The sequence below is a fragment of the Protopterus annectens genome, chromosome 5.part0, assembly GCF_019279795.1.
Source record: "Protopterus annectens isolate FY-2018-M chromosome 5.part0, PAN1.0, whole genome shotgun sequence".
In the NCBI taxonomy this organism is placed as follows: domain Eukaryota; kingdom Metazoa; phylum Chordata; order Ceratodontiformes; family Protopteridae; genus Protopterus; species Protopterus annectens.
The window spans coordinates 1,358,279,460-1,358,304,695 of NC_056735.1; the positions used below are offsets into that span (position 1 = coordinate 1,358,279,460).

At 39.1% G+C, this 25,236-nt stretch overlaps 1 protein-coding gene across 9 annotated transcripts in view; it reads right to left on the reverse strand.

The window, feature by feature from the left end:
* Positions 1–25,236, reverse strand: part of DLG2 (discs large MAGUK scaffold protein 2) — a 4,792,098-nt gene that overhangs the window by 1,720,741 nt on the left and 3,046,121 nt on the right. For all 9 annotated transcript variants that reach the window (XM_044071159.1, XM_044071154.1, XM_044071155.1 and 6 more), the window contains one exon: positions 13,666–13,822. In XM_044071159.1, coding sequence (XP_043927094.1) covers positions 13,666–13,822 — 157 coding nt within the window. The remainder of the gene's footprint in view (positions 1–13,665; positions 13,823–25,236) is intronic.

Consider the following 25,236-nt stretch of genomic DNA (forward strand, 5'->3'; position numbering starts at 1 on the left):
TGCTTCATCAGTTACAGTAGCTTGGTTCCCTGTCTGTGTGACACCAAATAATTGCTTTCTACATCTGCAGAGGATACATTCAGGAAATCTGCGTCCAGCTTCTGAATCTTACATGGCACCTTTTGTTTGTCTCACAATACCATGTTGTTTGGTTTTGACTTCACAATATCCTTAACCTACAGAAGCTGTCTCTCATAACATACAGTCTATTCAAGAGATACAGAATGATAACATTTAAAAGGAGACAGAAGTACTTTGGCAGTAAAAATCAGAAGGTATAATCCCTTGTTTGAGGGCTATGGATTCTGGCAGCCAAAAAACAAAATCTCCTGTTTTGGATACCACCCTAGATCCTGTAAAAACTTAATTATCAGAAGTGATGAAAACTAAGCAAACATCCTTCATAATTTTTAAGTTTAGATCACTAGAAATTTTAAGGAAAGGAAAACAAATTACATAGGAAAATATGCTTGTCTTGTTCAGATTTTGTAGTGAAAATGGTTAACTTCTGACATTAATGCCATATTTGTTAGGTTGCAGACATTGTTGCAGGTACAGAATTTTTCACCTTGGCCTTCATTATTGCATACTCTGGGTAAATTCTAGTTGAAGTCTTGCTAGGTTACCTTCATCTGACTTCCAAAGTAAAAGCAGAAAAACACACCAATGGCAACCAAAAACACACACTGACCACAAAATCGAATGAAAATAAACACCAGTGCAGCTACCACAGCTAATAACATAAACTTTAATGAAATAAAAAACTGAGGATAAGCGCTTTTGCGTTACTAGGAATGCTTCTTTAGATCACCTTGATGACATAAAACAACAATATTTAAAAGAAAAATAACCAGTGAAAAAAGCAATTACAAATCCGCAAAAATTCAGTTTGTTAAAAAGTAAAAACATTCAACCAATCAAAGAATATGTATGCCTTGTATACCTAAATACAAAAAAATAACTATAAATACAAAGAAACCAACACTAACTAGAACTTATCCTCAGTTTTTTATTTCATTAAAGATTGTTATTAGCCGTGGTAGCCGGACTGGTGTTTATTTTTATTTTCATCTATCCTTTCCCTGACAGATGGGTTATTTAGCACAACACTGCTAAGTTACCTCCTATAGTCAAACTCGGGCCTTTAATATTCCTTGCGCCACAGCAAGACTTTGAGGATTTGTTCACTGTGTACTTGTAGATGATATTTCGAGAGTAGGAGAGCACACTCCTTCAGGTACTGCACTTGGCATACTGATTACTTTTTGCTAGAATGAAGTGAAGGGCAATGCATGTTTAGTTTAAAAGAGCACATTTTTATTTAAAAGTATTGCAAGCAGCCAACCCTTTAGACCAACATGCTTTTGCTTCAGTTTTATATACTTGGGAAGCTTGTTCTGAACTGCAAAAGGAAGATAATTCACCACTGTTCAGTACCAAGCACTTTTCCAGTTTAATCAGTCATATCGGAGGCTCCAACAGGGGCAGGAATAACATGTGATTATTTCCCATATCCATTAGGAGTCTGTTCAGATTGTCTTTAATATATTTATTTGAAACAAGACCCAGGGTCTTAGTGAATGTTTGCTGAAAACATGTTCAGATATTAGGCACTGTTGCTAGACTCTTCAAACTGAGGCAATTGGCTCACTGAAATATTTCATTCTCTTGAAACATTTCTGAAAACCAGGCACCCAGATTCCAAACTGGCTGCTTATGTCTGCTCTATGAAGACTCAATTATTTTCTTTTCTGGTAGTTTATCACCTTTGTTTTCAAATAAAAGACAAAGAAAAATAATAATGACCACTTAATAAGTCAACACATTTTCTTTAATACATCTGAATAATAGGTCTATAAAAATCTGTTATGTATTTAGTTTAGTGAGTTAATTTGTACTTACAGGAAAACCATCCATTCGTACCACTGAACTTTCTTAGATCAAGAATTGTGGGCAAAGCAAAAATGAATGAAGGCACAAAGTCCCAAACTTAGGGGCATTTTTGAAATGAGTAATTCACTTAAAAAGGTTAATAAAACAACAGGTTTTGCATCAACATACATTTTCATATCAATAAAAATTATGAAGATCAAAAGTCTGGCATTATTGTCTGTATTGACTGTAATCCTCAGAGATGAACTCTGGGATGCTTCCATGAAATCTGGGTCATTATAGAGGGGTATGCGGTCATTAGTAGTCAAAGTATCCAGATTGCTAAAAAAGACAAGTTTAAGATGCATTATAACATGTAATCATTAAGATAAGCAGTTTTGTTTTTCTTGGCACTCTTTGCTCCCACTGTTTGTTGATTACCAGCCTCCTCTATGGACAGTTTGTTCCCTTTCAACAGAGAGACGGTCAGCCAAGAAGTGCTGTTATACCCAGCAAGACATAAGAGAGGGACACTCAATGAGATGACAGTAGATGATGTCCCCTCATGTCTGCAATGGGCATCTTCTCCAAGCATCCCTACCTCTCACTAAAGGAAGGAGCAGTGAATTTCCAGGACTACACCAGGAAACTAACACTGCTCAGTGTGACCTCCCTCCACTGCATGCAGCCTTTCTCCACCATCTTGGAGATGCAAGTGACCGATGCTCCTTCTCTCCACAGCCTCTTGCCTGGCTCCTCCCCTACCAGGGCTGCTAGTCAAAATCTAGTCACCACTTATGGTAAGGCACTTCTTAACTGGTATCAGCCAGCTTTTATAATATACAGTGTTTCACACTTGGTCTTCTGAAGTTTCCAAGAGTTCAGTTAGATTCTTCTGATGAATGTTTATTTGCCTTCAATGCCCTTATCTTTGGGAACACCTGCCAGGGTAATGTAGGTTCTTCTGTACTATCTGTTCTTTAAGCAGTGTATTAAGGTATATCTTTATGACATTTTTTTTGTTTTGGAATCTAGATGTCTCATATTTTCATGCATTTTCTGTGTTCTACATACTCTATAAGCATTTTGTGTACGTTGTAATTGTTAATTGATTTTAACTGTTATTGTTGTACTAGTGCCTAAGTAATATGTTCTTAAGTACACCTGGATTTGGATTAAATGGATAATTAAACAATAAATGACAGAAGTTTAAGTGGCCTGTTATGGTTGAAATGTTTTGAATCGGGCAGTTTGTCATTATTGGTTCATATGTTTTGTTTCATTGCTTGCTGGAAAAACATTCAAAACTATAAATTTAAAACACAGTCTAACAAGTGGTGCTGTATTATAGAAGGGATATAATTACATTATTTTATATTATAATTAATACAATCTGTATGTATTATAATCATGTTCATAATCATATGTATAAATATGTACACTTCTTACGCATGGCTACTCTTGTTTATCACAGTAACAGGAGGGATACTGTAATGGCTGTGTCAAGAAAAAAGGTCTAAAGCTTTTAGTTAAGCATATAATGAAGTTGTTCACATCAGTGATAATGCAGACCCAGTTTCATATAACTAAGGGTCAACCACACAAAATCAGAAAACACCCAGAATTTCCCTTGCCCACTCAGTAAAACTAATCTTGAAAAAATAATTAATAATGTGCATATATTAGGGCTACTGGAATTATCTATAAAAAGATGAAGTGATGATTTGCAACTATGTCAATGTTGGGATTATGAAGAAATGCTTGATTATGCATTAATTAAAAGATATACATAATTTAGTGAATGCACACAGTTTAAGTTAAATACAGCTATAATGTGTCGTGCATTCAGAGCACAATAATGCCAGCTTTTATTTAAACAGCAACTTGTGTTACTGAAAGCTAATCTTGGAAGCCAAAGAACACTAGTGTTATAAACTAATATGTTTAAATCTGTATAATCTGAACAGGCTCATGGGACTCAGTTTAGTGTCCTACATGAAAAATACTGAGCTAATGAACACTATTCCCCAGTAGTTATTTCTAAGTCACTTACAAATAAATAAATAAAACAAGGGGAAGTATTTTGAGGTAAAACAAATACCTTGTCTTTATGGTAGGTAAGTAAAACTCTGTTAGTACCCAAGTAAATAAAATGATTATTAGCAATGAATGAGAAATTATTCCAGTATAGAGAACTGAACAGCCAAGCCTTCTTGATCAGAATTCAAAAGGGCTGCCAGCTGAAAGTTCCCATGAGTTAGTTGCAATGTACATGGTGGTATGTAAAACAACTTATCACAGATTCCTAATTAAATCCAGATATCTGTAATCATTGTAGAAGTAAAGCATAAAACAGTATGCACACTAAGAATTTTGACAGTGTTTATGGCAACTGGGGAGAAATAGCCAAGTAATGGGACCCTGTAATGGCTGCGTGGGGGAGGGGGCTGCATGAGTGGAGGGGGTGGGGCTTTGTTGGTGAAGGGGGTGGGGCTATGTGGGTGGAGGGGTTGGGGCGTTGTGGGTGGGGCTCTGAGTTTGCACCCCCCTGCAAAAAATCCTGCGGCTCCCTTGCCCATAGAGATACTTTACTAAAAGGATACAAGGCCTAAACAACATGTCCTACATTGACTGACTTAAAGCCCTTTCATTATACGCAGTATCCTTCAGACTGCTAACAGGTGACCTGTGCCTGGTATATAAGGCATCTTCTGACCCATTACTGATGGATTTGGTGCACATCAGCAAGTCAGATGGCATTATAAATACTCACTCTTGGAATCTAAATCTGCAACGTCAGCAGAACTGTTTGGAGGGACAGGTATGTCTTGCAGAGGATACCGCTGCTCTGGAACAGACTTCCCATCCACATAAAACAAAGATCATCTCTGACCATATTGAAGTAAAATTTCCATCTATACACGAGAAACAAAAAATCTGCTCCAGAACTGCCTGCTTACTACTAATGGACACAGGCAGCACTTAAGGGCTTTGTCCCATACATGGGTTCCATCAAATTATCTATGGTATGATCCCAGCTTTTCTCATTAGGGGTAAAATATAACTATCAAACATGTGATGGGTAAGGACAATCTCTAACCACATGGGATAGGTTAATTCAAGCACAAAAAGGGAACTTGACTAGACTTAAAAAGGCCTGCAGTACTATCCTAGTACTTGTCTATGAACCTACAAACCTATAAACATTAAGTAAAAGATAGCCAGAAAGATTTATTACCTATGAAATACTGCAAGTAAAGTGGCTTATTTTGATACTAACTATAGGAACCACTACAGTACTGGAACCACAATCATAAATAAATGTTCAAATCCTAAGAAATAACATGATTTCTGTTTACCCAGAATGCTTTGCCATTATATGCAAAATCATGCCTCACATATATATCTCTTTCAACTTTCTGGTTTAAAAGCCTGCATTTGCACTTATTTTCCACATTTCCTACAACTAGTCTAGTCCAGATACAGATTTGCTGTATCCAGGACTGTTTGTAAGCTTCTGAGCCCCCCAAGCCATTCTGTGTGGGAGGGAAGCCTTCTAGCTTATCAGTGGGGGTGGTAAGCACTAGTTAGCCTATCTACCACAAGATGAGTGGTTTCTGGCCCAGAATTTGTAGTTTATTGGCCATTTGGGCAGTTTTTCCATCTCTTTCAACTTTCTGGTATAAAGGCTTGCATTTCTGCTTGTTTTCCACCTTCCTTGTAACTAGTCTAGTCCAGATACAGATTTGCTGTATCCAGGACTGTTTGTAAGCTTTTGAGAGGTGCCAAAGTCTGTTCTTCATTATTTTCCTTAGATCTGCTAGTTCTCTTCTCTTCTCTTCTGCACTTTTACTAGCTTATTAGTCTAACACTTTACCATACCAGACTTCTTGTAGCAATTATTGTAGTATACAAAAGTGCTACCAGCACTAAATGTTCTACAAGGAAACAGCTCCAGTACTTATTATTAATGCCCACCTCTCCAGGCATGTCTTTATTATTAATGCCTACCCCTCTAGGCATGTCTAAAGGTCAGTTTGCTGTGCTTTCTCCTATTAACCTGGTGAACTTGGGCATCCTGAGGCAATGTAGCAACTGCCTCATGTTCACCGACAACCCTCTCCTCTTACCTCCCAACAATCAGACTTGCGAGAAATGCACTTATATTTCCAAACTGGAAGCCACGCACTCTCCAGCCAAGATTGGAATAGCTGGTCAAGAGGAGAAGGTCAACACTTGCACCACACCACATGGAACACATACCCCTCCAGGACACACACCAGCACTGCCTTCATATAAAAACACAAACCATACACCCACCTTTGCAGAGGATCTCAATAAAAATCTACCCAAAAAGCAGAGATCTCCAAGGTAGAAATGCACTCGACCACCACAACACAACACTAATCATGAGACACATAACTCTCCTAAACAGTGTGCCACTCAACCAAAGTCCCTAAGGCGAAACAGCATGTCCAGCACACTAGTCATAGGGTGACTTGATAGTGAGGCACAGTAGTGTCCCACTAACTAGATTGAATAAGGAGAAAGCATCAGACAGCTGCCTGTCAGGTGCCAGGATCTGTCACATAACACATGCACTCGGGTTCCTCAACAACAGATACAAATATGACTCTGTCATTGTACATGTGGGTGTGAATGACCTGAGATGTACCTTCCTGGACTACATGAAAAGAGACATGGAAGAGGTCTCGGATTATGTAGCCCAGGTGGGTATGACCCTAGCCCTGAGCAGCATCCTACCATCACCCAGAATTATACCACAGTACAAGCAGAAAATGGTTGATTTCAACAATTGGCTATGTTTCTGGTGTCATTCTAAGGGGATCCAGTACCTGTCTGCCTGGGATGACATGATTGACAGACCTTGATGCTTTGCCAGAGATTGCCTGCATCTGTCACCCCAGGGCTTCCAGATTCTAGCCAAAGCTCTTGCCACCCCTATAGTGCCTTTTTTAGGTGGTGTACCAAAGACCAAATTACCACTGTAACAGCTACACACAAATGCAATCTGAGGGTCATGCTGCTCAATGCTAGAGGTCTAATTCACAAAATGCACTCACTCAAAGCACTCCTTAAAATGGAGAACATTGATATTTGTGGTGTAACAGAGACCTGGTTCAAAGCAGCAGAAAGCACCCATGCACTACCAGGCTATAAGTCATTCCACACCTTTCGGCATCAGAACTTGGACTGAAGCTCCAAAGGCGGTGGTGTTTCCATATTCATAAAGGAAGCGCACACCTTCAGACTGGTAGCCTGGCATAACACATCAGAGATACTTCAAGTGCAGCTAACATTGGGTAAGACAGCGATTCAGGTGGTAGCCTGTTATAGGTCCCCAACCATGTCCTAAGATTTGCTCTCCACGTTCCTAAGCACCCTAGAGAATACTAGGGTCCAACCTAACACTCTCATACTGGGAGACTTCAAATACCCCTCCATTAACTGAGAAAACTACTCATGTACCAATATACTTGCCCAACATTTCCTGGAATTCATTCATTCCAATGTCCTGGACTGGCTCATTCTTACCACCACTAGAGAGAGCAACATCCTTGACCTGGTCATTACTAACATAGTGACCATTGCTCTACACCAATAGTCAACTCCTCCCTGGTTAGATCTGACCACAAACTAATCACCTTTGAAATCCAAAACCCTCCCACCGCACCGCACCCACAATGGTAACCACCATGAAAAACTTCACCAAAGCTAACTTTGGGCTCCTAAAAACAGAGGTAGCTAACTTCACGGCACCCATGCAAATGGAGAATAGTTGCATGACCACCGAATCATACACCAATGCGCTGTACGAACACATACACAAATGCATGGATCTCGCCATACCCAATAGAACCAAGACGGTCTCCTCCAAAAAGAGAAGCCAATCTGGTGGTCCCCTGCTATAAACAAACTCTACAACAGAAGGAGGAAACTGGTGTAGAATAAGGTGAAGTCCCAAGACTGGAAAAACTCCTTATCAGCCTCAACAAAAGGTTGAGATCCCTCATCAAATCCTCTAAAGCTAGGTATGAAAACAGAATTGCAGAAGATAGTAAAGACAACCACAAGGCCTTCTATAGTTATGTAAAGAATCTCCACTGCAATACCCAGATTTGCTCTGAGCTACTGCACAATGGTATCGCCTATACCAAGCCTACAGATATTGTCAATATACTGGCCGACAGATTCAGTACCAACTTTACCCCTCTCTCTCTCTCCCCCCAAAGGACCAATCACAATGCCAGTAGATTTCCAGACACTCCGTATTACTGCTGCACAGGTTAAAACAGCACTGTCTAAGGCCAATAATACAGCTTCTATGGGATCTGATAATATGTCTGGCTGTGTTCTACATGAACTACAGAGTGAACTGGCACCTCACCTGTGTGCTCTGTTCAAACACAGCCTCACCTCAGGCTTTGTCCCTAATGAATGACAAGTCTAATATGGAAAGTTATGGAATGCATCATCATGGACTTAATAAACAAGGATATAGGTAATCTCCAAACTCTGGATCCCACACAGTTTGGTTTTGTGAAGGGTAGATCATGCCTGCTCAACTTGGTCAACTTCTTTGAGTCAGTCAGCAGAGCTGTGGATAAAGGCAAGGTGGTTTATACAGCCTAGTTTGATCTGGCCAAAGCCTTTGATACTATTCCCCACTCAGGAATCATAGAAAAACTCACTAAGCTAGGCATCAACCCCTATATCACTAGTTGGGTTGCAAACTGGCTCACAGATAGAACTCACAGTGTGAAAGTAGCTGACTCCAAGTCAGACGGCCAACCAGTCATGTGTGGAGTCCCACAGAGGTTGGTCCTGGGTCATCTCCTGTTTGGTATCTTCTCAAAAGTCCAAGCCAACATAAAGGGACTCTGGCTGACAAAGTTTGCAGACGATTGCAAGTTGAGAGCCATTATTAACTCCCCAAGTGATGTTGAAATCCTACAGAAAGGCCTCACTGAGACCAACAACTGGTGTCAGAACCATGGCCTTAAGCTCAGTGCCAAAAAATGTGTCGCCATCCCCTTTGGAAAAAACCCAGTTCCCATGAATTACCACATCGATGGTAGTGCACTGAACACAGAAGGCGTTATGAGAGATCTGGGAACACAGTTTGACAGTAACCTCTCTTTTGACCACCACATTGCCATTGGGGTTAGAAAGTCCTTCTATGTGGCACATCTCATTATTAATAGTTTTGCATCCAGGAAGAAAGAGGTCATTGTCTCCCTCTACTCTTCCCAAATTAGGGCAATCATCGAGTACAATGCCCCATTTGGCATGTACCTCACTATACACCTGCAACAACTGGAGAGGCTGCGAAAGTACCTCATAAAGAGGATACTATTCCTTAAACACATGTTCTTTATGGACAGACTCAAAAACTCCAACTATTCTGTCTCATATCGGCTACTTAGAGGCAATCTCTGCTTGACTTACAAAGCCATGTCTGTCCCAGCCCTGTTAGAAATGCTACATCTAAAGAAATACCAATCCCTCCACATCACATGCTACAGAGACCTCACCTCATTACCAGAATCAACAGAACGTGCTGTAGGGACAGGTTCATAACCCGGAGACTGCCCATGCTATGGAATAGACTTCCCATACATGTCAAACACAGCACCTCACTTTCCCTCTTCAAGAGAAATCTTAATGAGTGGATGGGAAGTACAAAGTTCACCCCGGGGATAACTCCAGTGGCTCTACTTGACAGAGGCACTGGGAACTAAGTTCGGGTGGCATGATGCCAGGGTAATCATATGGGCTAGGCTTGTAAAGGCCCCAGGGCTATTAGCCTGGTACACACCTATTTACCTATGAACCTATTTATATATATATATATATATATATATATATATATATATATATATATATATATATACACACACACACGCGTGCACACACACACACACACATATATATATATATATATATATATATATATATATATATATATAGATATATACACACACACACACACACACATATATATATATATATATATATATATATATATATATATATATATATATATACAACATAGACTTTGTTCTTGTTCTGGCAAATAAACTGTAACTGTATAATTTATAGTTCACTTACTAATGAAATACAGTGTTAAACTAAGTAGCTAAGAGGGATATCACATACTTTTTTAACTATGCTAACATCCTTGTTCTGGCTGTCTAACCACATTCTTGCTTATACAAAATTTTGAGTAGTCACAGGAAGTCTGTTTCAGGAACTCTTACAGACCTTTGATATTATAGCTCACAGGTTGTATGACATTGCCCATATGAGTTTTCTTGTCTTGTTCACGTATCATTTGTCAGAATTAACATTAGCAGTTCATTACCATGTTGCTGAAATTAACTTTGCTGTTAGATGTGACTGCACTAGTCTTCTTCCTAGCATCCCATCCACTGTGATAGTATTGGTTCACCCACCCACCATGCACACATAAGCCTGTGTGCACTTATGCATGCATGCATGCACCCACAGGTGCATGCCCGCATGCACTCGCAAACACACACACACACACACACACACACACACACACACACACACACACACACACACACACACACACACACACACACACACACACACGCACACACGCACACACACACACCTCCTCTCAGCTGCATTTGTTTACCTACAGACACACTTAAACATATGTCCACACATATCCACAAACAAACATCCACGCACCTACATAGCTCTGTTTATCTGTACCTTGAGTTCTCCCATATGGGAATGGGTAAACACCACCACTTTTTGCTCCAAGAGTAACATTTTTGGGAAATTGTTGTACTGAGTAAATCAGGATTTGTGAAGATTTCTGGGAGAAAAGGCATAACTAATTAGTATTGTCATTCCCTTCTGATTGCTACATTAGCATATGCTCTGCTCACAAGACTGTTACCTGTGCTACAGATCCCACTATGGGAAGGTCAGGGTGGCACAGCAGTCTTTGAATCAGAAACGTTCACTGAAACCCAGAAACCTTCCGTGATAAGGCTTCCTCATCTCTGTAAGCTTTTCTGAATCCCAGGGACTGTGTAGAATAGCAAATCATTTGAAACAGCGAATATCTTCCCTCATGAAAATTAGAGCAATGCGAAAAGAAAATGGTTCAGTTAGGGTTACGTCATCAGTCCTCATCCACTCATGTTATTTCTTCTCTACAATATGAATGTGGTCTCACTAATAAACAAAATGCATAGTACATAGTTTTTATTTAGACATTGACTTACAGTCTCTGAAAGTTGCAATTAACATGAGCTAACAGCATCACAGACTGCATGCAATGCCATTTGTATCAATGTATATGTATGTGGTACCTGTGTATAGTCATTGCCTGATTCCTGTGCATGTAGTATAACTGTGATACTACCTGTTGGCAAATTGCAGCTAATTATACTTAACATGTATTCTAATGGGTGCATCTGCATAGATTACAGAAACCTATTTAATCAAAGTCATGTGAAATTAAAAAAAAAAATAAATCAGTGCTGCTTTTGACAAATTTTGGTGGCTGCAAGTTCACTGTGTTTTGATTTGAAGCACAAGTTATTAAGATTGTTGCATCTCAGGACAATTCTAGTGTCTCAATGACAGTGACCTAGTTCACTGTGTGAATTATTAATTCTTGTGTATTACTGTCCTTTGTCCTTGCAGAGGTGTCTAACATTGGTGTAAAGGATATGCCTTTAGAAGTGCCTATATGTTTTACTCCCTGGATCACACCTATAAAAACATGTTTAGTTTGCTGAGCTAAACTCAATTGCCCAAATGAAAAAAAAAATCAAAAATAAACACAGAAATGGCCTTGTTGAGCTTAGCTGAGTGGACTTTTTATTCACTGTATGAGTGCAAGATGGTAGACGAGGGAGAAATAGAACATGAAACACTGAAGCAAATACTTATATCATAATACTACAAATTGGGGGTAGCTAGGTTATATTTTTTTGGGGGGGTGGTAGCATATGGGTTTAGGGATATTGCACTTGTATTATACCAGATTACAAGAAAACAAGTTACTTATGAAATGCACACTGAGAAGAAGTGGAACACCACCTCCATTTGAATGACAGACTGGCACCGCACACCAGGCCTAGTATACTGGGCCTGTAGCATTATACAGTAATCTGTGTATCAGGTAGCAGTGACTACTAGTGTCACAGAGGGATAAATCCCTGTTTATACCCCAGGCAGCCCAATTTTCATTAGCAGCTTGGGTGCTTGATTTCACAGGAAGTGAGGATGTGTACCTATCCGGGGTGGGGTCATGCTTGCTGTTTCTCTAGTGGAGATCTTATGGAAGCCACATGTCAGAGAGATGATGCAGAGCTCAGTGATGGGAGAAAATGGCAGATGTGGTGACCCTGTGGGGTCCAAGGAGGGACATGTACCTAGCTACCCCTCATTGCCTGCCCAGACAAAAAGTGAGGTGAGCATATACAGTAGTAATGCAGGGCTTGAAGCAAAATTCCCACCATACAAGGCAGCATACAATACAGCTACATGACAGCTTATATGGTGTTGCTAACTGCCTCACCAAATTTTCCATGTCCCTTCCCAACTCCTCGATGGCTGAGTCATGCCAACTCAGTATTCTGTACAAGGGATAAGCTATACATCCCACTCCCCTCCCCACCTATGCAATTTGAGGGTGTCTTAGTGGTAGTTCCAAAGACAAGTTCTAGGAGTCTTGGAGTAGTCTAAGCACCTGGTGGTCAGCTAGGAGGCACACTATGGGGATTAAAAAAAAACTTTTCTATCATTTGGCAATGTTACACTATCCACAACTACACTAAGAATAATACTCTACAGTCTGAGGAGCAATAATAACCTAAGTGAAATAAATAAATAAATACAATTCTGAGATATTTAGGTGCTTTCCATCAGATATTATGGCAGTTTTCTCAAACATTATGAAAGAAGTATAGAAACACTTTTATATTTGAAATGTGCTGTGTTGCTTATACTAACATGCCATTGAATCGGTCAGGTATTGCAGTTATTTTAGAACTTTAATTACCTTTGCTGTTGTTACAGATTACTTATTCTATGAATAGTAACTTCTCTGCATCAGATCAGATTGACTTCATGTGTTATGACCAGGTCGATTTATTGCTTTCCTAATGACTGAATTACCTACTGAAGCATATGCCATCTCAGTGCATAAAGTCAAATGCATTAGTGATGGCGAATGGTTAATTTTTGACTGGTTCAAATACACAGTCCTGCACGGATGAATAGTGTTTATTCATCAAGAAATATTATTATCACAAACAAAGCAAACATTACAAAGAGAAACTTATACACACACACACACACACACACATAGACACACACACACACACACACACACACACACACACACACACACACACACACACACACACACACACACACACACACACACACATAAACACACATAAGCAAAAAGAAACCGAATACAAATCTGAACTCTGAACTTGCATCTACTTACTACTAATACAAATCAAAAACATAGCTGGCATATGTCATCAAGTCAAAACTACAGGTTATGGCAATACTAGTACTATTATCATCATCATCATCATCATCATCATCATTATTATTACAAAAAGCATAATCATATTAGGGTTACACAGCCACTGTAACTAACACAGTATAAAACAAGGACTTCATTACAGTTGTTTTTATGAAGCGTACTGTTAAGCAACATGGGCTATCTTAAAACAAGGAAAAAGATTAAGAAAAGAAACAGCTTACTGATATAATCTGATCTCCTCTCTGCAACTCTCCGCTTAGGTCTGCTGGCCCACCTGCCAGAATGAAAGAGACAAAAATTCCCTCTCCATCTTCTCCTCCAACGATGTTGAAGCCCAGGCCTGTGGATCCTTTGTGCAGTGTAATGCTCCGAGGCTCCCTGCAGAAATAAAAGGCCCCAGTTATTCATTCACCCATGCTCTTGCAATTTAACATATTTTTTCTCTGCTTTGTTTTGTTTTCTTTCTCATCTTAAAGCCACAAAGCAAAAAGCTTCTGCAGTTAATTATAGATAGGCTATGACTACTCACTAGTAGATGTATGCTAAACAACTGACCTACATTTTTATAACACAGGAGATTAACTCATTCTCTGACCTTCAGAGGAAAACCACTGCTCAGTTTCTAAATAACTGATCAACCCAGATTACAGATGAAGTATAAAATAAAAGTGTTTCTCTTCCTTTGCTAGCAATATTTTCATGAATTTTATTAAAATTAAATCTTAGAAAAGGTCATTGCTCACCTTGTGGCACACACACTGGCTTTCCTTATTCACTTCAGTATTCTAAAAATCAGTACAAAAAGCATAAGACGACTGAAAACAATGCAGGATTAATCCAAGAGCACAATTATTAATAATTCAAAAGCTAAAAGTCAAAGTTAATATAATATAATCTGGTCTTTATTCCTGTGCTGCTCACTAGATATAGGATAAGTATCCTGTGTTGAATGATGCTCACTTAACTTAAAAACCTGAAAAATCTGAAGAAAACAGTAGCTTAAATAACCCTTTTGTAATGTTACTGGGACAGTAGGAAGGGGTTAGGCAGCTGTAGGTAGTTACACTCACTTCTAGTATGCTGACATTTATGGAAAGTATTCTAGAGTGTCAGGCTGGGGATATCTGAACATTAGTTTTACAGGTAATAAATCACAGAATGATTAAATGCACTGGACATGCCAGCCTGAGACTTGTCCACCACAGATGTAATCAAGTCATGCCATGTGGACATCAGCAAGACATATGACATTGTACCCCTCACAGTAGGATGGTTACAAAAATTAAAAGTCACATAAGTATGGCTTACAATGTAGCAACTGAGTTTACATGACTGAACTGAAACAGAGAGCAGTTTCTTGAAGGTGACTCTCAGGAGCAAAATCATTAAGCAATGAAATGCAACAGGCAGTGATGGGATCAATTCAATGTAATATTTATGTGAGAAATACCACATTGAAAAAATAATATCTTATACTCTGATGATGCAGTAGTTATTAAGGTAGTCAAAATGGCAGGAGGATAGTTGGAGGGAGAGATCAATGCAACTTTGCAATTCAGGTGAAGTAATGGCACTTTAGTAACATTTTAAAAGTTACAAATTTATACTTGTTGTAGAATTCAGAAATGAATGATTCAGGGGTAATATCACCTCTAAATAAGTCTTGCTGTGCTCTGTGACATAGCAGTGGCAAAAGTCTTGAGGGTCATAGCACAAGGACCTGACTACAAATATACCAGTATTATCATACTGCGGTGGTGGTGCTGTGGTAGCGTTGTCACCTCACAGTTAGACGTTGCCCGTTCGATTCTCAGTTAGAGCGTTTTCTGTGTGGCGACATGCGTGAACGGGCGTTCCTTCATTGAAGGTTGTGCGTTAGGCCCGGCAAGCCAGCATGTAAAACTCTACTGCCAATCATTAGTGGACCAGAGTTCCGCTGTGGTGACCCCATAACCGGGAAAAGCCGAAAGACACAAACAAACAAACAAACAAATCATTCTGCAGGGCACAGGTAATGAAATATTTGGGGTATTGAGTCCTGTTCTCATGGCCAAACAGGGGAAGGGAATTTAGTCTGGTAGAATGCAAGCAATAAACGGCTGTGGAAGGAATGTAGGTAATAAAGATACAGACCTAGGTAGCAACAATAAGAAATCTGAATATATACAGATTAGTGGAGAGAAACAAAAGGAAGGACATGATTTGAATGATAAAAAATGTCTATAGGTAACTAGGATGAGTGAAGTTGAAAATGTAGGAGGACCTGACTTGGGTGGTAGATGGAAGATGATTAGAGTTACATTTGACAAAATCGTACTTCGCAAACAGGGTGTGTGCTGCTATCCAGTAATGTCTTGTTTGAGGCAGTGCTACAATGTAAGTGATCAGAGGGCTTTACAGCTAGCTGTGAGTAAGTGAGGAAAGGCTGGGGGTAAAAGAATGGCAGCTGAAGCGTCAGTGGTATAGACAGATGTATATCTGACTATGAAACTGCTGACCCCAGATAACCTGTATCTCACATGACTGATAAAACTGGCAGACTAGGATGGGTGTGAATATGCTAGGGGGAAGGGAAGTGTAGATCCAGCTGTGTACTGTGTAAGACCCTCAGTGGAGAGGCTGGGATGAAGACATGCATGCTGAGCCTGGGCAGTACACTCACCAAGCTACTGATAGGTAGCGGTCTTACAGGTGTGTATCGGGAGCATGGGCACTTGAAGGAAAGCAGAGGGTGGGGACTGGCCTTTAGAAGTGTCTCAAGTTTCTGGGTTGCTGGTAGGGGATAAAACATCCTCGTGGCTGCCTGAATAATAGCTCTCCCTCAAACACTGGTAATGGGGTGGGGGGGGTCAGTGAAGAGAGAATGAATTGGCCATGTTTAATTGTGGAAAGAGTATTTATGTTTGACAGATATAGCAGCACAAATGACAGAAAAAACTGAGAAATTGCTCTGAGGGCAAAAGCAGCAATATTCTGATAAACTCAAGCTTCCACATGTCATCTTAAGTCTACAGCTTTTTGTGTTCTATGTACAAACCACAGGTGAGCTCACATGTTGCAGTAGCAGCATCCCACCCAAATATATTAGAAATATCAGAGAACAAAAGAATTAAAACAGGAATGTAGTAATAGTTTTAAGGACAGTGTATAGTGGAGAAGGCTTTAAAAAGCTTCTTGTTCAGGCTTATTAATCTGCTGTCATTTTAGAAGGAAGTGAATTATCAATTTGCAATCATTCTTTGTAGAGTAGAATAACTCATCTGGGGCTTTCAGCAAGTGCTGTCTTAAAACAGGACATGAATACAGAGGCTCAAACACCTAACTCCCTCCCTTTTACCTCATGGAACAGGAAAAGTGACATTGTGCATGAAACATGTCTTAATAACTAAAATTATCACTGAAAAACCTTCCAGAATAAAAAAGATCTGTATTACAAGCCTTTTTTGAAAATGTAAAGGGTACTAACTAGATCACAGAACATTTATTTGCAGTTTTAATCCCTGGTGTTTTGCTATAAATGCTTTTCTGATGTAAAATCAGGGCTAGTTAAGATCCTGCCAGCACGTTATACCCACTCCTTGTACAGTAAGTATAATGCAGTGCAGAACTAAGATTACAAATCTACTTTTCTGCTGTGATTGACAGAACTGATTGCAAACATACTGAATAATCTGAATGCATGAGCACCCTACTGAAGTTAGCAAGACAGAAATTCTTCTGCTTGTTATCACCATACTGGATGATTTGCAAGATGTCAGCCAAATGGCATATAGTAGGAAGCTAGGAGAAGAGTACTGACAAAGAAGTATTTTAAAAAAGTCACTGTTTTTCCTTGCCAATTTGTATAATTTGGAGCAACTGCTTTGTAGTCCACTGGGTGGCAGATGACAACATAGCAAACCAGAATACTATCTGAAACCCCAAGCAGGCTTGTCTTCTTAAAGCAGATTGCTGACAGATTCTGCTGAAATGCAAGGTAAGAATGTTGTACACGACTATAAAACAACAGCATGTGTAGGTGTTATAGAACAAATCGGACAACACCGTAATTAAGCATCTGTAAAGGGGTGCCACTGCTAAACAGTTTTCCCTACCTTTTTTTCTGATAGCCTATTGAGTGCAATACCAAGCATCAGTTATAGATTGTTAAAAATAAGTATGTGAATGCTCATATAGTTTACCTTCTATACCCATTAAACATATAAAAATTGTATGACAAGTTATATATTAAAAACTTAACAGCAGTTTTCTGTTCTCAAGCATCTCTGTTTTTTATTGACTCAGAAAACAGTCAGTCATGAGATACAGGTATGAGATGTAAGTAGTCAAATTATTGTTTGGATATGTTTTTGGTAAAATAAATTGCACTTGCAAACGCTTCTGGTTAGAGCAGATTAAAGCAGATTGTCTACATTTGTAATTAAGTGTATATGTTTTCCTTATCTATTGCTGCTTATGCATTCATTCTTTCTAATGTATCATAGAGTCAGAAATATTTCAAGGCTATTGAATCTTATGACCATGTACACCTTGCCAGTACCCTCCCTCAGGCTGCACCTTTCTATAGGTAGGCCATACCTGTGAATCCCTGAGTAAATTTGTAGATGTCCATCCCGTCATTTAGGTTATGTTTAAAGAAAGATACTACCAAGTCACACACTGCTTATCATGCTGGGGAGGCTTACTCTAGACATTTGAGAGGTGCTGAGTTATAAACATGTTCTTCTGCATTTTAATTATGTGTTGATGAAGATTTAAGTCTCTGGTTCTAGTATTGCTGGAGCCACTGAGGTTCTTAGGTACAGAAGGTCCAGGACAACCAGGTCTCTAATGACATGGTAAAGAAGATAGAAGCTCCCTAGAATTCAATAAGACACTGAATAAATAAATGGACAAGACTTCCGACCTCTCCTTCTTACCTCATGGTCATGACCTTTGCTCTTTTTGCTTAGGAACCTTCTGGATCTGTCTTATTGTTTGATATGTCTAGTAAGGTACATCCTGATGGGTTAGTTCTACTTGATAATTGGTCTTATCAATGCTGAGTACACCGAGTATAAAGGAATGATTAACTCTTTACACATTAATGTTCTTTTGGCAATTATCTGTGATAAATAATGGTATTTCCTGACAAAAGGTTTTAAAGTGATTGCCTTTATGGGTATGTAGTTTTGAGCCCATTTTTTAAACATCAAGAGTTTACTGAAGATAGTTTATTCTGGATGGTTTTGAAGTTAGAGGGTGACAAAACAACAACCCATAGTTTATTCTGAAAAAATTGTTAGCCAGAGATTTTGGCTGTGAGCTTGGAGATCTGTGAAGTAAACATCTTAGACTTGAGTGATATCACCGCTCAGTTTTATATTTTGCCTTAAGGCACCTGCAACTCAAAGCATGTAGGTTTTATCTTTCAGCCAGCTTAATAGTCATCGTACCACAAATGGGTCCATTCTAAAGCATTTTATTTCTGTATTTTGCCTACATGTGGAATGTTGTTGAACACCTTGACAAGGTCCAAATACAACATATATACTGTAATCTTTTGAAAAGGTTTACCAGATTAAACAGACAGGACCTACCCTTTACATAGTCAAATTGTCGGGGGTTAAATCTAATAAAATTCTTGATATTATACTTTATAAGTTTGATTATAATATGAGATAACACTGATGAAGGCTTTATGCTGAAACCGGTATGCTTTGTCACCTTTTGGGTGTCATTAATTTTGTACATTCATTTATGGGTATTCTAGTCCATTTATACCTTTATTAAAGTATCTTTGTTAGAATTTAGTGCTGGCCTGTTTGGTTTTTGGATCTACACGTTTTGGTTGGGCCGTGCACTTTACCGTATGTGCGTGGGTCTCTTTGTTCCTGATTATAACATGTCCCATGGCTTTATAAATGAGGATTCTTTTTGCTAAGTTTAATAACAGTATCAGTATCGTTTGAGATGACTATACCTAACTGAACATGGATTTCTCCAAGGTGCTACATACTGTTGTACAAGTACCATTTAGTGACTGCACTTTAGCAGGCTTGATTACTGCTATATCATGCTCTGCCTGACACCCACTTTACTACTTAGTGGTTCCTTGTAGTTAAACAACTACATAAATTACAGCACAGATAGTGCTAGTACTTACTCTCTTCTTAAAACCAAATTATTCTTAGGTAAAATGCTGTATACAGACAGGCACATACACATATGTACAAACATATACATATACATGCATAGTCATACAGTTTAGAGCACAACTGGACATGCACACCTTAATTGGAAAAACATTACTAATGCACCAGTTAGGCGGCATTTTATCACATTCATTTTGTGCAATGACTACTCTAGGCTTTTATACACGAATTCCACCTACCTTATTTCATTATGTTTAATATTCTCCCTACCCCTATGCATTAAAATGTATCATGTGTACATAAAGCTGCAGCTCATACAGCTCCATTGGTATTGATTTCTCATCTGCCTTCCAATCTGAAATCATAGCTGAATATGGACTCAGTGTAATGATTTATTACAGAATGCACTGTCAGAGTACAAATAGTATTACAGCATAACCATTGCCTATCTATTTCTAAATCTGTGTCTATATGAAGGTGCAGGATAGATACAGGAATAGGGCAGTGTGAAAGAAGTGAGCAATGACAACACCCTAATGCTATTCCATCCTTTGAAGTTAATTCTAACTGCTCCATTGATAAATATGCTTACATGCAAGCCTCTTCCTTTTGACAATAAACATTTTTTCCTGTTGAGGGCTGGGTCAATCATGTCACCATACAAGAGTACCCATAAGTGAGAGGATGACAAATAATATATCTGAAACTGAAACTCAAGTCATCTTAAGTTCCCAAATGTTATCATTCCACTCATACTTTTAAAGGCAAACATGTAAGCGTTGTGCAAGTCATGTGATCTTAAGCCTTCTGCCTTATAATATACATAATTTTTGTTAGAAGCATTATGTCATAATTCCCACTATGGGAAAGTATTGTATAAGTTTTAGCAGAAAACTTTAAAATGAGTATCTTGCATCACAGTAGTGTGAGCTGTAATGATGGTCTGTTCAACAGTGTTTTCAACTTTATGTAGAACACCTTTCAACTTTATTCAGGTCTCCTTTGTAGACCTACTACAAGCAACAGTTTGCCTCATTAAGTAAGAGATATAAATGTATCAGTGAATCAAATGTGCCTTTCAATTCCACATCACTCATTAATCGTTTTGTAAAAATCTGTACCATAATTCATCATCTTCTATGGGTGATGGTGATATATTACTGTAACTTATCACACAAAGCTCTGAAAATATCATCTCATTTATCGAGTCAGTTTTTATATGGTATGGTGGCAATGTTTTCAAATTTGTTGTTAGATATAGACTATGTCAACATTGAGCATAGACAATGAAGTTTGTTTCCTATCACTGAAGTAGTTTCAAAACTACCAAAAATCAAAGCACAGAGACCTATAAACTGTACCCTAAGCTCCCAGGCTTGTATCCCAGTCTATTAGCATAACAATAAACTGAACTATACTCTAATGATACACTTGATACATGTCATGATTGTATCTATAAGTGGTATGAGGAATGCCATCAGACATATGAATATAACTAGCTTTTTTGAAACTGTGCATGATCTCCAGCATGGAATTTCTTCATTGTCTCTATGGCAACAGAAATATTCCTCTAAATTATAGAACATATGAAAAATGCTTTTTTCTGGAAATGTATTCCAAATCAGTCTCACTTCTGACATCCTGGGGAATATATTAACAAAACTAGTCACATTTTCAAAGTTCTCTGAGCCACATCAATCAGAATTTTGGAGACACAGAGCATGGAAGTGAAATCCTGGTTCTTGATGAAGATGGTAGGTGTTTGCTGCAGAAGGCACTTTGGCTTTTATCCTGTAACCCCCCTGATAGTAATAATGCAAAAGGTGTCTACCTGAAACCTACTTTGTTGCACTTAACGAAACCTAACTCAAAACAATGCACATAAGTTAACTACTAAACAATTTCCATGAAACTGTTTAAACTAAATATTAACATACCATCCTTTGTTTTTCAAAACTGAATTTATCCACATCAGGATTACAGGGAGCGACAGAACATAAGGATGGATGTTATACAAGTTAATTGCAAAACACTAGCACACTCACACCAGACTTATCTCTTTATGTTTGAGATGTGGGAGGAAACCAGATATCCTAGCAATAATCCATGTCTTCACAAGGAGGACATTCAGATTTCACATAGAACACCAGCTGAGAAATTAAATGGAGGGCCTAGCACTGCAAGGTAGCAACCCTAACTGCTGCGTCACTGGGCCACTCCAAATACTAACAGTAAAAGTGTATCTTATTGTGAGGGGCTGAGGTTCTTGGAATACCATCCTACTCCTCATAATGAACAACGTGGTTGCTCCAACTTGAGGAAAGAATAACTTTCGTTCTCTCAGACCTTTAGTTTTCATGTAGAAAAATCCCATTTGATGGTAAAAAGGGTATTTGCAGCACAGTATCTCATTAAGAGTAAATACATATGCACTAGAAACAACCACTGGGTAAACAATGCTTACACAAAATTACTAAGGCTCAGAAAAAATAAACTATCAATCACGCAGAACATAGCAGCATTGTATGTATCTAGTTTTCCAGGTGGTACAATAAGAAAGTATTTTTATTAAATTTTTGATTTAGTATATTTCTCTGTGTCTTCTGGTTGTTGATATAGTGCTCTAGAATTGTGTATGGGTTCACAGTCAGAAAGTGGCTCAACACAATTGGTAAGCATTTGCTTCATTGAAAGCATCATTACACTTGGGAAATCACTCCTAAAAGGGTCTGGATGATCTATGACACATAAAATCTTTGGTTATAATCACTAACAGTGCAGCAGACTTCCAGGTTTTATAGCTTTGAAAAAGAAGTCTATAGGGATGGGTATTATGTAATTGGGGAGGAGGCAGGCACTAGGCAGGGGAGGGGCAGACATGCTGCATAACACAAAAGCAAACAAAGATGACTCAGAGCATGGCTGGGTAGTACCACTGCAAAATACAAGGAGTATTGAGAAGCTGAAGTCAGTGGTCTGCCACGGTAAGGTAGGCACTGGTGGTGTCAAAGAAACGTATCCCATTGATAACTGCAGTGGGATATGATATTGCTAGGGCACAGGTTGTTTGGGAATGAGAGCAAGATGCCAAGGAAAGTGAGGTGTAGTCAGAATAGCAATTCAATAAAGCAGGGCATCAAATACAGGTCAGAGAAGAGGAGGAACAGCAAACCATAAGACAGTGAAAGAGCAATGAGCGTTAAATTCTAGTGTAAGTATGCTGCTGGGGAATGTAAAGGAAGAGGGAGTGACCTGAAATGATACATTGTAATGGATCCCATGTACATCAAGGAATCTGGATGAGAGATTGCAGGACAGAATAGTGGTCTGGGGTCCTGAGTCTCCAAGGAGTTCCAAGGAAGAGGGAGAGAATAGGAAGTGTCTCAGGTTTTGTATTGGAGGAATGGGTGAATCAGGCAGCTGTTTAGGAACAGTAAGAGATAAACCTCTCAAGTATACCTCATGATGATAAATGCTCCTCATTTTGAGTATTAAAAAAGTTCATGTTCCTCACAATTCCATGACCTCCATGGTAAAAAATACTGAAGTATATTAATTCATGAAATTAACTTTTTATATGTGTAAAGTGATGTATTTTAATAATCCTATGCTCTTCCTAGTTGACGTTGTTAGTAGGTTCTTACTGAAGGGTTCCATATTTTTCCCATTTATTTCACAGTACAAAATGTATTGTTGTGGAAATGGAAGGGTTTGCGCTATGGAAACATAAAGGATAGAAATCTGGCAAACACGATAAAGGAGGTCAGGGATGTCTAGATGAAAACATACAAACCAATAGTGCTTTGTCATTGCAGAGTTTACTACGGGGAGAATTGCAATTCAAGGACAGCATAGTGACAAGTATAAGGCATAGAATCACATGAACTTACCTGGCTAGTGTGTTGGCACATGCCAATGGAGATTGTGAATTCATAAATGTAAGGTGCAGTGGTTCTCAGTGTTGTATCATTTAGATAGAGCTCAGTAAATGTATCTCTAAACTAAGATGGGAGGGAGCATGGAAGACGACAGATGCAGAATGTGTGGCAAGTATTTTTGCAGTAGGTAGAAGGCAAAAAGAGATGAAAAATAGATCAGAGTAGCAAATTAGGATGAGTTTTGCCGTGGCTGGTGTCGTTCGGCTGGTCAAGATAAAACAGTCGAACAGTTGTGGGTTCAGTTCAAGCAACTTTATTGCACACATACTCATCAGGAATGAGGCTTTGTAACTTAAACTTAATTAAACTTATAAACAGACTGACTACTGCACTCATATGTGTTAACACTCTGGCTGTTCTCTAAAAATGGCACTGCTGTCTGCACATGCTCTGTATTTATATGCACGTGTTACATCTGGAAATGCTTCTTAAAGTTACATACACATGTTCTGTTCTACAGCTGGGTAGTCTTAATCTGCAGGGCAAGGGTGGAAATGCCCAGAGATTCATCGATTTTATCAGTGCAAATGCCTTGGAACAACTAGTCAATACCCCCACAAGAGGTGATAATATCTTGGACTTGATATTAACCAACATGAGTAACCACTGCAGCACCCTTACAGTATCATCCTCCCTGGTAAGATCCGACCATAAAGCAGTCACTTTCGAAGTCAGTATCTCTGCTGATTCCCCTCTAGCTTAGGTCAAATAAAAAAACTTCTCCAAAGCTGATTACAGTCTCCTGAGGGATAGTATAAACAGCATCAGAGCCCCCTCAACCTCTGTTGGAACTGGCATCAATGTCCAACTCTACACCAAAGTACTATATGAGCACTTATATAGATGCATGGAATCAGGAATACCTGACAGGACAAAATCAACCTCTGCAAGGAAGAGTAAACCTGTCTGGTGGACATCTGTAATAAATAGACTATATAACAAAAGGAAAAAATTGCTGTCCAGGACCAAGAAGGAGCAAGTGCCCAATTGGAAGCAATTTCTCCTTAGCCTGAATAAGCAAATAAGAACACTAGTAAGGTCCTCTAAAGCCAACTTCGAGTCCAAATTGGCCATATCTACTAGAGACAATAATAAGGCCTTCTTCACATATGTCTACAATATCAAAGGAAGCACCCAGATCTGTTCAGAACTGGTAGTCAAGGACACCACATACACAAATGCTGTAGATATAGCTGACCTATGAGCTGACAGATTCAGTGAAAACTTCACTCCTCTGTCCCCCCCATCAGTAAATCAGGACATCTTCAGTACCTGCCCCCCTCCCTTTATTTCTAGGGAACAGGTCATGACTGCCCTCTCAAAGGCAAAAAATACAGCTTCCATGGTACCCGATAACATCCCAGGCTGCATACTACATGAACTCAGGCATGAACTTGCAGCCCCATTAGGCACCCTATTCAACCAAAGCCTGAGTACCAGCTTTGCCGCAGCTGAGTAGAGGACAGCCACTATCACCCCTTTACACAAAGGTGGAGCATCCACTGATTTGGGAAATTATAAACCCATCAGCCTAACTAGCCTGATTTGCAAGGACATGGAATGGATTATCATGGACCTCATTAACAGGGACATTGGCAACCTCCAAACACTCAACCCCACACAGTTTGGCTTTTCAAGGGGAGGTCATGTCTGTTAAATCTGGTCGACTTCTCTGAGACAGTCACCAAAGCCATGGACGAGGGGAAGATGTTTCACACCA